This window comes from Sapajus apella, unplaced genomic scaffold, assembly GCF_009761245.1.
Source record: "Sapajus apella isolate SASKATOON/1434 unplaced genomic scaffold, GSC_monkey_1.0 scaffold102, whole genome shotgun sequence".
NCBI classification, from domain to species: Eukaryota; Metazoa; Chordata; class Mammalia; order Primates; family Cebidae; genus Sapajus; species Sapajus apella.
The window spans coordinates 1,577,550-1,592,438 of NW_022437042.1; the positions used below are offsets into that span (position 1 = coordinate 1,577,550).

Below are 14,889 nucleotides of genomic sequence, written 5' to 3' on the forward strand. Positions count from 1 at the left end.
CACACACTTTTCCAAAGAAAGAGAGAGACTACTTTTCCACTCTATTCAAAAATTTCATTTCATCATCAAATTCACCATGCAAAGTATGGTTTTCTCCTCCAACCATGCCTATATCATGCTACTTCTTGTATCTCTCTACTGACTCCCTTTTCCGCTTATTTTAGCTATGAATTTTCAGTCTTATTTCAAAAGCTTTTACTATTCTCATTTTTACCTACTGCTTTGTTGGCTTTGTTCATTGTTTTAGGCCTGGATCCTTGCCAATTCTATTTCTTTTAAACCCTATTTCTAAAATTAATAACAAGTTAAACTGCCACATGCCCCAATACTGTTTTTTTTTTACTATTTCTAGTCACTGGATGCCTTTTCAAATGTTCATTTCCATTTGCCTTTGGCATGATTTTTACCTAACTGACAAGCAAAATCCTACGTTATTATTATCTCTCCATGTATATTTATTATTTCTCTCTCTTGCTCGTGCTCTCTCTCTATCTATCTATCTCTCTCTCTCTCTCCACATAACAGAAAACCTAGTGCATTGATTGGTACTTGGCACTAGCATAGTCATTAATGGGACGGTTTCAGAAGTAATTGAACCATACATCCTATCTGAAACAGGGTCTAAAAAGACTTCGAGAGATCATCTTCTCCATCTACTTGAAGCCAAAGACAGGACTCACTATAGTTTTACCTTTTTCTTAATGCAGGACTCTGACTTAAACTTTGAAATTTTGGATTGTAACTATCGATTCTTATGTTTAATTCAAACTGTTCTGATGTGACTTCCATTAGTTTCTTCTTCTTCTTTTTATACTGGAGTTAGAATTTGAATACTTATGTACTTTTATTATTAATCATATTTTCCTACATAGAAAGATAATTCCTCTGTCAATGACTTAATTGCATTTTCCCCTAATAGTGGTTATAAGAATCCATCTATACTTTCTCATACAGGAGACCCTCAGTGTAAGATAGCTATTAACCACCAACAACCAAATTACTATATAGTAGTTTGTCACCTCTAAACTTTTTTTCCAGCTAAAAACCTATCTCCTTTAGCTGTTTCAGTCATTTAAATTTTATTGTCATGCAATTCTCCATGCAGAATTGCTATTGTTGTCAGTAAAATCAACAGTATTTTATTTTAAAATGGAACACCTCTAATTAAAAATTAGATATACATGCTCTTATTTCTATTTTCCATATTTACAAGACACTCAGATATAGGTGAGTACCAACAACTCTGATGGGAAGAGGGAGCAAGGGATGATGCAAGGCACAAAGCAGTGCTTCAGTCACAGTCTATGAGAGTTGGAAATGGTAAGGAGGCAACTGGAAAAATCTAGAGCAGATAGCAGCAAACCTCAGTCCATAGGCCAAATCCAATCTACTTCCTGTTTTGTATGGCCCACAAGATAAAAATATGAATGATTTTATATATTTTATACATTGAAAAAGAATCAAAAGACTATTTTGTAACTTGAAAAAAATTCTATAAAGTTCAAATTTAAGTGTTCATAAATAAAGCTTTATTGGAGTACAGCCTCACTCATTTGTTTATGAATTATTTAGGGATGCTTTTACACTGCAACAGCAGAGTTGATTTCTTATGACAGAGATTGAATGCCCCACAAAGGTGGAAAGAGACTCCTTCTGACCCTTTACAGAAGTTTGCTGACCCCTAATCTAGAGAATTAACTTCAGTAGTCTAGTGGCCTAGTGTTTACATTAAAGAATCTCTCCAATTTAATAATTTTACTTAGGCTGCTTATCTCACATATATCAGGGGTTCTTATTTTCCAAGGTAATTCCATGGGAATCCAGAATCGGTCCCAGAAGATGATACGGAATTTACTTTTTCTTTAAGATTAAGAAAGAGATTAGGCCTGAAGAAAATCATTTGAATAATGATGGCTCCCATAGACGGGAGATGGACTCTAGAAACATAGAGTGCTGGTGAGTGATCAAGAAACCCCCAAATCCTTTGGGGGTCATAGAGGCATTTAATAATTTTAGTATTTTTATTGTATATTTAATTGAAAAACATCTAACATGTTTTCTGTAAGTTATTTCATTATTTTTATTTGAAAGCTTGACTTATTAATATATAAATGAAATGAAAGACATTGGAGCTGTCATATTCTTCTTCAATATACAAAACCTCAGTGGAAGATTGATTTCTTATATGACACAATTTGGAAAGATGCCAGAAATAACTGACTCCTTTTTCACTTAAGTGGCAGCTACTCTAAGCTTCCCCTAGTTTCCCATTGTAACCAGCATCAAAGGAAAGCAGCATTTCGAAGGAATTATATTTCAGCACTAAACCAGATGAGCACAGGTGTGCTAGGCTAGTGCATGCATGTGCACATGCACACACACACACATACACACACACACATACACACACACACACACACACACACAGAGTCTTTTTTTGATGTACAATGGGCCTAGGTTTCCTTTGGTCCAAGTACCCCATGAAAAGATCTTAAAAGGCCAAATACATTAAAGTGATCTAAAGATTTTAAAAGGCCAAATACATTAAAGTGATCTAAAGAGTCTTGCAAATGTTGCCACTGTTTTCTTTTCTTAATTATTTTTAATTTTTGTGAGTACATAGTAGGTGTATGTTTTTATGGGGTACATGAGATGTTTTGATGCAGGCATGGAATGTATAATAATCACATCATAGAAGATGGAGTATCCATCCTCTCAAGCATTTATCTTCTGTATTACAAATAATCCAATTATATATACTTTCAGTTATTGTAAAATGTACAATTAAATTATTATTGACCATAGTCACCCTGTTGTGCTATCAAATACTAGGCCTTATTAATTCATTCTATTTTTTGTATCCACTAAATTTTTCTTTTTATAATTATATACAGGCAATGGTTACTGTATGAAATGATATACTGGTACCAATCAACCTGTTAAACTGTTAAATGACTTTCCCAACAATTGGCTTTTCCTGCCACCCATTGGCATCACCTTCTATTTACATAGCATATGAACATGCCAACTTAATCAGTTACAATGGGAATGTTAATTTATTGTAACAGATGCTAGTACGTGCATTGAAGGGGGAATTCTATTTTAGAAAGCACTTGTAGGGCAGGGAAAATGTTAAAAACTCAGTTTCTGGCAGGAACATTCAGAAATACATGCAAGAGTTTCTTTAGAATCAAAATCTGCCATTCTGCAAAAACAATGGGCCCAAGAAAACAAAACGCCAACTAACACAAATTCACTTTTTATTTATATAAAGAGAAACATGATAAATGGATAGAAATCAGGAAATCTCATAAATGTTATTCCTTGGGAGAAATTCCATTTTTTAAAAAAAACAAATCTATAAGGTCATGATAGATTTGTAATCTATAGATCATTTCAAATGGAATAAATTATCAAATAATTAGATGATAACTAGAATTCAGGTTCTTGGTATAGATGGTTTGTGCCTGTATTATAATCACATGTGTATTTTTTAAAATGCAGTTTATGAAAAAAGTTTAAAATGGATCTATATTTACCATTACGGGGGAAATTTTTAAGGTATTATCCTTAGATTAAGCTTTAGGGATTTTATTTTTAAAGCCTGAATATAAATTTAGGAATATCCCAAGAAAAGCATGATTCCCTTATTTTCCCTTTCAAAATAAAACACAGAAGACTATTATTAATCAGAGATGGAGGGGTGGTTTCAGAAGGTCAGGAGCAAAGAAACCTGTATATGCGCCACTTTCCCAACAGAGCGGTCTATTTATAGTTCCTAATTGGGTATAACATAGGAGGAATTCAAAGAGGGTTGGGATAAGTTAAAAAAAAAAAAAAAGAAGCGTCTAGTGTCTTGGTTTTATGTAATGACTCTCCTTGGCCCGAAGATTAGAAACTCCCAGAAGAATAAGGCTTCTAATTAATATTAGAAAGTATATGTTGAATACTTAGTAGCTGAAGGGTATATTAACAGGGTTGATAATATCAACAAGCAAGGACTGACTTTGAAAAGTGGAACTATTTCCTTTGAGAAAAGAAGACTGCCCAGGTTGACAACCTATTATTTGTGAACTCTTGAAGATTATCTTATACAGGGATTTTCTAAAAAAACAACCAAGTCACTACTTGCACCTTCCAGATATTACCAGATACCACAAATTTAAAATAGTATAATAACTTGAAAATAATGTGTGTGGATTGACTGAGGAGGCCTAAAGGACAATCCTACACTAAGGACACTTTATGCCTCAAGTGCTTTTAAAAGTCCAATTATTAAAATATATTGGAAAACCTATGCAGCTCATGATCATGCAACATGGTCCAACAATCTAGAAAGTCTGATCTTAGAAAAAAATATCATTGTAACAACAAAGGAAAAAACTTTGGGTTTAAAAGATCAGGAAAAAGACCATGTCACTAACAAGAAAGGGTTTTATAAACAGGAAAATGTAAGAGCTGAGAACAGTTATTCTTTTCCCTGATAAATAGCTTAGTCTCAAACACATTAAACTATCTTTTTTTCTTAGAATATTAAAAAAAAGATTCTGAGAATTACTCTGAACTTATCCAAAGCCAATGCCAATATTTTGAACTTTCTCAGCTCTATGGAGCCTGGAATACTGGTCAACTACAAGGACTCTATTTATAATAGAGAATAAAAGTGAAAACAAGGCCAAACAATAATGGTAACGACAGATACATAAGTCACAACATAAAAGGTGGACTTCCTGCCTTTATTTTTGGAAAAGTTACACTACCCAATTTTATCTAAAATAATGAAATTATACCTTTTATGGTTAATTTATATGGCCAAAGTACTTCTATATCAAAGTATGTTTATGACCAATCATACTGGGAAGACAAAAAAGTGACCATCAAATAAAGCATACCAGATGGGTTTATGGTGAAGAAAACTATCTGATATTACATCAAGAGAATGATTTTTAAAACTAAGAGTCATAAATCATAATATTCACAGTGAATAAACTTTGGATAATGTTGAACTTTACATTTAATCTACAAAGAAAATTATCTATGTGGCCTCTAATAGATAACAAATTCTGTAAAAGAAGAAACAATGAAAGCTGTCTGTAATGAAGGACTGTAACCTGTTCAGTAAAATATCATGTGGGCTTTTAAAAATAGAAAATAAGAAAACATGCCAAACTTCTATCCAACAGTTCATTATAATTTAAATTAGCTGAGTATACTTTTTAGATGAATCCTCAATAGGAAGACCATATACACTGCACAAGTAAAATACTCTACAATATATTCATGTATTTATAAGATACAATTTGTTCCCTCACCAACAATATATATGCCCAGATAAGGCATAGAGGTGGTCTCCAATATTTTCTCAGAAAATATACTTTTAAAATGAGACCCTAGCTACATTTTTATCTGATTTTTACAGGATTGCTTATTTTATGATTTAATAAGAATTTCTGGGTGAAAAAATTTGTCTCTATGTTTAATATAAATGCACACTTACGCAGTTCACCTGCTGCATTTCGCCCACCAACTGCATACAGATATCCTTTGAGGGCACTTAGGTGGAAGAAGGTGCGCTTTTCATTTAAAGATGCAACTTGCATCCATTTATTGTATCGAGGATCAAATCTGAAGACTGTATCAACTGCTGTTTTTCCTTTTGTGTCATAATTACTCTGTCCACCAACAACATAGAGAAAATTTCCAATGACAGCAATGCCATGCTGGTACCTTGGGGCATCCATAGGGGCTAACGATTTCCATTCATGGGCCTTTTCATCATACATGCGCAATTCTTTACTGACAACTAGCTGCTGCCTCAGCACTCCTCCTAGTGTAACCAAGTGAGTGGTGTCAGACCTAATGGCAGTCCTGTCTGACTGCATAACTGGCTGCATATACGGCATCATTTGGTAATTGCTGGCTTCCAAAAGCAAATTCACACAAGTATTGTCAGTTCTCATGAAATCCACCGTTTGCACGTAATTAATGAGCTCCTGTGGTGTCATCAGTGGAAATCGTATGTTCTTCATTAATTTTGCAGCAAAGTCCATCCGAGGCTCTTCCAGGCGAAGCCAACGACAGGTAGCTTTAAAGAGCTCAAGTTCAGTACAGTGCTTAAGGCTATTACTGGAAAGCACAAAGGCAAGACGCTCAAAAGGGAGTTTCAAGAACTCCCCTGTGCTCAGCAATGCAGTAAAATTCTTCAGGACGAAACTGTTAATGTATTTATCCACTTCAGTCAGATTGTAGGTGTTGGCAATCCGTCCAACTTCAACACAATTGTCTAAAGTGACCTATTAAGCCAATTAAAAAAAAAATTAAAACATGACTACTTTCATGACACTCACATCTTGATAGCACAAACACCTGTTCTAGAATAAGAATAAATTATGTTTTTAATGTCCATATAGATACAAATAAGGATTCTTATCTAAATGTGTCAATGATCTACATACATATAATTTGCAAACCACCTTTACCTAATCTAGTAGAAGGTTGACTAAAAGAAAACGCTGAGGGCGGGAAGGGAGGTGTGCCAAGATGGCCGAGAGAAGCCAGCACTAGAATGCAGCTCCCCAGCGAATGAGACACAGAGGGATAGAGGGCTTCACGATTCAAAACGAGGTGCTGGGTTCATTTCTGTGGGACTGATAGGGCACTGAAATTAGGCCCAAGGAAGGAGCTACAGGGTGAGAGCCACCCAGGGGGGCAAATCAAGATGGGGGCGTGTCCCCACCTGAAACCTGCAGCCAGCTGGGAGGGTTGGGGAACTTAACCCCCTCGGTGCTCCGTTTCGGATCCTGTGCTTACCTCATCCCTCCTGCAACCCAGGTCGATGAGAGCCCTGCCAGACGGTAGGTAGTCAATGCAAATCTGAGCAGCGGCTACCACCAGGTGAGGCAAGTTGTCGCAGAGACCTGGGCAGGAGCTTGGACTAACGCCAGAGGGACTGACCATCCAACAGAGGGAAGCAGAGTTGAAAGCGGGGAAACAGACCATAAGGCCTGCAGGCCCCACCTCCACAGAACTCAAACTGAAGCCCTTGCTAGAGAGCTTGGCAGCAAATACACCAGCTTGACCCCAACCAGGAAGATCCAGCTAGGAAAGGAGAGATGCCATTGGGAAGGTGGGGCCCATCTCACCTTCAAACCACAGGGAAAGACCACCCACCCAGCAACCTGACTGAACCCAACAGAGCCCAGCCACGCCCTCTACAGGCCAAAAAAGATATAGCTCCAACCTCAACTGAAAAAAAGTCCACTCAGAGACTCCTCCTGAAATCACCAACTTCAAAGATTAAAGGGAGATAAATCCACGCAGATGGGGGAAAAAAGTGCAAAAAGGATGAAACCATCAAAGAACAGAACACCTCTTCTCCTCACAGGGATCACAACTCCTCACCATCAAGGCAACAAAAAAAGAGAATGAATCTGACGAATTGACAGAAGCAGGCTTCAGAAGGTGGGTAATAACAAACTTCTCTGAGTTAAAAGACCATGTTCTAACCCAATGCAAGGAAACTAAGAACCTTAAAGAAATATTAGACGAAATGCTAACTAAAATAACCAGCTTAGAGAGAACATAAACGACTTGATGGAGCTGAAAAACACAGCATGAGAACTTCGCGAGGCATACACAAGTTGCAACAGCCAAATTGATCAAGCAGACAAAAGGATCTCAGAGATAGAAGATCAAATCAATGAAATAAAATGAGAAGGCAAGATTAGAGGAAAAAAAACTGAAAAAAATGAACAAAGCCTCCAAGAACTATGGGATTATGTGAAAAGACCTAATCTACGCTTGATCAGCATAACTGAATGTGATGGGGAGAATGAATCCAGTTGGAAAACACTCTTCAAGATATTATCCAAGAGAACTTTCCCAACCTAACAAGGCAGGCCAACATTCAAATCCAGGAAATACAGAGAACAACACAAAGATATTCCTGAAAAAGAGCAACCCCAAGGCACATAGTTGTCAGATTCCCCAGGGTTGAAATGAAGGAAAAAATCCTATGGGCAGCCAGAGAGAAAGGTCAAGTCATCCACAAAGGAAAGACCATCAGACTCAGCTGACCTCTTGGCAGAAACCCTGTAAGCTAGAAGGCAGTGGGGGCCAATATTCAACATTCTTAAAGAAAAGAACTTTCAACCCAGAATTTCACATCCAGCCAAACTAAGCTTCATAAGTGAAGGAGAAATAAAATCCTTTATGGGCAAGCAATTGCTGAGAGATTTTGTCACTACAATACCTGCCTCACAGGAGCTACTGAAGGAAGTACTAAACAGGGAAAGGAACAACCAGTACCAGCCACTGCAAAAACGTACCAAATGGTAAAGAATAATGACTCAATGAAGGAGCCACATCAACTAATGGGCAAAACAATCAGCTAGTAACAAAATGGCAGGATCAAATTCAAACATAACAATATTAACATTGAATGTAAATGGCCTAAATGCCCCAATCAAAAGACACAGACTGGCAAACTGGATAAAAAGTCAAGACCCATCAGTGTGCTGTATTCAGGAGACCCATCTCACATGCAAAGACTCACACAGATGAGTCTTACATTTCCTTGATATAAATTATTCCATTACAACCAAACAACCTTCGCAGTCATCCTAAAGCCTCTTCCAACATCTTAACATTGCAAGTGGTATTCTCATTAACATACTGGTCCTCACTGCTGCTATACTATTCAGATTATATCTGATATGCCAAAACACTGTCATCAACATAATTTGATATTTTAATGGAAGATTTCATCTGAAATGTAGGATTTTTTAAAGATCGGTGTTTTATACAAAGAAATTCTTATTTAGAAAAAAATGGGTGCCTGATTTTTTCTTTCTTTTTTTTTTAAGGCTAGCCAACTGAAGCAGTAGGAGTGAAGAAAGAACAAAGGAATCTTTAACTGTTTGTGATCAGTGTAAACTAACACCTAACTGCACTCAGATCAGCCAGTAACTGCTTTTGTACTCTCAAGGGAAATGCAAAGACTAAGAAATCTGACAAAAATTTGGGGAACTCCTTAGCCATTCAGTGTACCAAATTCTACTTGGTGCTATCATTAAAATGGCAGCCTGATATCTAGTAAAATCAATGCAGAGGATGAAATAAGGTCCACAGAACAAGACTGGGAAGAAATCAAACTAGCCACTTTATGGGGTAGAGGATGTACGAGTATCTTATCTCAAGCCTCCTTCCACAGATGAGATGTTCACAGGACACAAAGAAGAGACACTTTGGTAAGAACAAAGGGATAATTGATTAACAAACACCTCTCTCTCTTTCAGTCTTTGTCTTTCTTCAGTTTCTATATGCTATTTGAGGTGAATGCCACCGGTGTCTCCAGCCCGAAAAATCGAATTCTCTATTTCTTTGCATTTTGAATGCACTTCCTTTATTGAATGGAATTTTAGTTATTACAATGGCTTCTGTGAGGTTTAAGTGGTTTGAGCCCAGGCTAGGCCTCTACTTCCCAAACAGAGTCCCAGATGGCAGATGGGCAAGAATGGGTGCTCAAAGTTATGGGTGGGATATTTAGAATATTTAACAACCACACAACATGGGTATCAACCAAGCAGAATGGATGGCTAATCATAAGCAACAGGTATGGCCATTAGGAAGTAAAAAGTGGTTTGAGGGGGAGGGGAAGAGTTTTGATTTACTTTTAATTTTAATTATCTATACAATTTGTCTCTAACTTCCATTAAATTGCCCTCAAAGGTGAAAAAACTATCTTAAAAACCATGTCTGTTAATCTTTATGGATAAATACAATTTGGATAAAATGAAGAATATGAAATATATGTACTATACAGGAAATCCTGAGTAATTTAGTAATGGAAGCAAAGCAAAAGAAAGCGTCTTCTCCAATGACTTAATTCTTTTTGTTTTTCTTTTGAGAGAAACACATTCTCCCTATTCCTCTGTCTTTTGTCTCCTTCCCACTTATGTACCTACTTTATTTTCTGTCTCCAACTCTTCATCACCTCCAGTCACCTCAATAAAATTTCTAATTCATTGTGAGCTCCCCACCCCATCACTGATAACAAATATGCAGGTGGAATCATTAATATAACAGCATCAAGGGAGAGAATACAATTTAAAAAAATATTTTAAGAAAGATTATCCCCAAGTCTAAAGTCCAATTACATCTTCATTCTCTCATTAAAAAATACTTTTATATAAACATAAAGTGGTTTCTTTCTTACTTTTATTCTGTTTTGTTCATTCTATATATTTGTATATTTAAATTGCAATCTTTTGATTTCAATTGCAGATGCCCTATTTCAGCAACCTAACATTAAATTAGACTGTTTTGTGAACTAGCCTAAAATCCTCCATAACAATAGTTCTGTTGGGCAAATGGTAGATGCTAAAAATTTCAAATTGCAAACAAAGGATAAACAAAAAACCTACACAACTTTTTTATAAATTAGGGAATGGGTGCACAGTATTTAACATGTTGTAGTTATACAATGTCCTAAGGACAAAAACCAATTCAATTTTTATAGGTAAGACTAAACAAAGGCAATTTTCCATTATCTCCATGGTATATAAAAGTGGTTTTAGTTTTATAGAAACTTTTACTTACTATGCTTTATATCTATCCTTCATTTCCATCCTTCTGTATGTATTCCATTATCCTTTTTTTTCATAACTCCCAAGAAAATAACATAGCAAAAAGAAAAATGCCACATCCTTTAAACTATAACACTAATCACCAGCCTACGTAATACTGCAAAGGATGGCACAATTAGAAGGGAGGTTGGTTCTTGTTCTATTAAGACTAATGTTCTATTATAGAAAACTGGTATCTCTATCCTACCAAAGGTAAGTGTGGCTTTACTACTGAGTCTAAAGTTATCATTCAAAACTAATATATAAATGTTTTCTGGGTAATTTACTCATTCACATTTTATGTACCACTGTTCCTCTTCATCCACGCAAATGATTGAAAATAGGATAGAACAGAATTGTATTAGAAGGGAAGTTTTCTGTCTAAAAGTTCAAACTCAAATAGTGTTTTGGTTATGTGAACTATAATCTCACTATATCACTAAAAACATAAAGCCTATTTCCTCTAAAACATCTGATTTCAGCACACAGTTCTTAAACATGAGAACATCATATTAAAATTTATCTATAATAACTTATCTCATAGAAGAACTTCAAAAAGTACTCCTTTAAAAAATATAGTATCTTAAGACTTTCAGTTTTTATAAGTAGAAAATGCACTGGGCTACTATTTTTCCTTTTTCACTTGATTGCTGAGAAGAAAAGGGGAAATAAATAGAGCAAGGCCGAACATAGGTTTAACTAAAAAACAAAATGTATGAAAGAAGGGTAAAGGAAAACTTGGATTTTGCATGTTCCTGGAACTAATAATCTGCCAGATTTTCTCAGAAATTACCATGGATTCTAAGAAGGAAGAGATTTCAGGTCTAAAACCACACAGGCGTATCCTCTGCAAAAAAGGATGAAGGACAAGTAAGGTAGAATAATGCAAAGAAAAGAGGTAATTCCTAAAAGTTCATAGGCAAGAAAATTCTAAAACTGAGAGGTAGGAGTAAACTCTACCACAAGTAATCTTTGCTAGACAGAAGGCTCTTCTCCATTAGAAACAGGTTTTAGGATGTCTGCAAATGATGAAAAAATAAAGGACATGATATTTAAGGCAATATTAAGTGTTTATAAAAATGAAGACATTTCTAAATTGTTAAACAATTATAATAAATGTTTCAAAATAGGTGAAGGACCAACAGTCTAATTACTGGAAATTTGTCAGCATTACAAAGTTACTGTGGCCTCATCTTTAATTAAAATTGCTTTAAATACAGTTATCTAGAACAAAATCATTTTCTATTATTTTGATAATATTACTATAACTTTTTTGTATTATGTATTATCCAGTTTTGTCCTTTTATTTCAGGTAAATGAACTGATCACAATCAATATCTGAAGTTATGAGTACTAAACTTCTGTATTAGAGGATAGGAAGACAATGTTTCTTGTTAATGATTAGTTCCAAAGAAATCATGGTGCTTTCCCTAGTTTGGCTCAGGAGGACCATGTGTTGCTAAGATCAGTGTAAATCAATGTTAAGAGTCTATAAATGCAAGCTTTATGTGTTACTACTAAATTAAATTTAGGACTTTAGGCATTCTGAAAAACACATTCAGCGCAATTCATTTTTCCTTGAAATGAAATTGTTATATGATGCCAGTGACACAACCAGAGGTGAGATCCTAATAGCTCTTGAGGGGATGGGCCTTGCATGATCAAATTAAAATAAAATTTAGCACCTAAATTCAGTAATGGAGGCAAGCAATAGCACAGGAATTGACCAACTTCACTTGGGCTACTTAATGCAATAGAGAAGACCATGCAAGTCAACAATATAGCACCACGCTGCCATAAAACCCTTATAAGTAGCACTTAGTTTAAATTTTATAAGTAATTGTGAGACATAGTCTGAGTTTTCTAAAATGAAAACAAACATACAAAAAACACACTTTCAATAGGCCAGTTAAGTTATTTATTGGCTGACTTTGCAAGATAGTAAGTACCTTAATAATAAAATAATTAAGCTCATATTCTCTTGAAAGTTAATGTTTTAAAGAAGGTTCCATGTTCAAAAAATGTAAGTTGTAAAGCTCTGACAGCAATTATTTACCTACATTAAGACTGATATGAGTTAAAAACAATTATAGAAAACTATCCATCAACATAATGAGTTAGAAAATATACCAAAAAATTACTATTGCCAGAATTCTTAATCAGAAAAACAAGCTCCAAATCCTCTGGAAGTCTTGGCAATATTTCTGCCCAATGTGGCCATTTATCTTCCCAGAAGTAAAATTTAAGGGTCTCAACTAAAATAAAACACTCTCTTCAGGAAATGGGTGATTTCCACTAAGTAATTCATTGATTGGTATTTGTATGCACCCTATCTTATCTATTTAAAAAAAGCTAAACACTATTCAATAGGTGATATGTTTCTATGGAATCAAGACTCATATTCTTTTTTTTTTTTTTTTTTTTTTTTGAGAGGGGGTTTTACTCTTGTTACCCAGGCTGGAGTGCAATGGCGCGATCTCGGCTCACCGCAACCTCCGCCTCCTGGGTTCAGGCAATTCTCCTGCCTCAGCCTCCTGAGTAGCTGGGATTACAGGCACGCGCCACCATGCCCAGCTGATTTTTTTGTAGTTTTTAGTAGAGACGGGGTTTCACCGTGTTGACCAGGATGGTCTCGATCTCTTGACCTCGTGATCCACCCGCCTCGGCCTCCCAAAGTGCTGGGATTACAGGCGTGAGCCACCGCGCCCGGCCAAGACTCATATTCTTACAGATTTGCCCATAGGTATTAGTTCTTCTTGAGATCTAGATCCCATATTAAAGGAAGACATTTTAAAGAGTTCTAGAAGCTCAGATTACTTTTCCATTGAATTACATTTAAGAAGTCTGCTTGTATAAAGTCATTAAGGTGAATAAAACCAGATTATGGTATATACCATTATCAAACAGTTGAAGTATATATCTTTATCAAACGTTATTAGCATCTAATGTCATTTGATTACACAGAGACTTTTATTAAATAATTCTATTTCATAAAAATGCACCTGTTTCAATCTCATCTTGCTTACAGACCATATATTATAAGACACATCTCTCTAATGGCAAGTTTCACATGCTTGCACAGCAGATTTTATGAGTCCTAATCTAAACAGGCTACATGAGAGTCTACCACAGGATAAATCAGATTTGAAAATATCTTACCCCAGATATAAGAAATACTTTACAGAAGTCCAAAACTGGCAGAATCTGTAGAAAACTGGCAGCTTCCAGCGTGTCTTGAAGGTTGTCCATATTAAGAGAAAGCTTTGCAGTATAAATGAAATCAATAATTTTTCTTAGACCGACTTTGCTCACACCATGAAGTTTAATGCACATTAAATCTTGTTCTTTCATTCCACCTTAAATAAAAGGACATTCAATTAAATGAAGGTGGATAATTATGGTCAAACTCACTTCTGCTGCTAATTAGATGCAATAAAATCAAAGGCAGTCTTATTTTATATAAGCAGTCATATTAGAGTCAGTCTGCTGCACATTTTATGGTTTTAAAATAAAGTACTTAAAAAGGATAATCTCTATACTAATGGAGGTTATATATGATGCAAGTGCTTCCAAAATGTTCTCACTTCCTATCTTTTGATTTGGAGTAAAGATTGTATTAGCAAGACACAGAGTCTCTGATGGCCCACGCAGATATGAGCTTGAGAAAGAACAGCTTTGAGATAAAGATGGACAGTATGAAAAAAGTACATCAATTTTCCATGTTAAAATAGCACCACCGAAAACCATACATACTGTTGTATACTCCTTTTGAAGCTGTTTCCAAAAGAACTAAATTTCATGTTAGAAATAGATTTAAACACAGATTTTTCATATTGTTTTAATGTGGTTTCAGAGTTTTAAAAGGCAAACTACCTGTGAACATAGCCTTGAAATAATCACTAGCAGATGCCATCATAACTCTATGCACAGGGAAAGCATCATCTGTGTCACCTGGCATCAGGGTCACATCACAAAGCAATCCTTCAAGTCGAAGCTGGTCAAAGCCCTACAACAAGAACATGAGTTGAGTCACTAATCAAGGTAAAACGAGGTTACAAATCTTTGTGTGCTAAAATTCTGTTTGAATATTAATGTAGGGCAACATATTTGGAACATAAAGCCAACAGAATAATTACTCAGGAGAAGAAAAATTAACTGCACAACTTTCCAGATATATGACAACGTATATTTTCTTTCACTGCAGGAATAGGATGAAATTAAAACTAATTTAGGATAAAAATGATTAAGTGTATATACATTTGCT

The 14,889-nt window shown here is 35.5% G+C and overlaps 1 protein-coding gene across 10 annotated transcripts in view; it reads right to left on the reverse strand.

Moving 5' to 3' along the window:
• The window catches only part of KLHL13 (kelch like family member 13), a 201,091-nt gene that overhangs the window by 12,400 nt on the left and 173,802 nt on the right, over nt 1-14,889 (reverse strand). For all 10 annotated transcript variants that reach the window (XM_032258331.1, XM_032258332.1, XM_032258323.1 and 7 more), the window contains 3 exons: nt 14,499-14,631; nt 13,785-13,981; nt 5,498-6,293 (listed from right to left, as the gene is read on the reverse strand). In XM_032258331.1, coding sequence (XP_032114222.1) covers nt 5,498-6,293; nt 13,785-13,981; nt 14,499-14,631 — 1,126 coding nt within the window. The remainder of the gene's footprint in view (nt 1-5,497; nt 6,294-13,784; nt 13,982-14,498; nt 14,632-14,889) is intronic.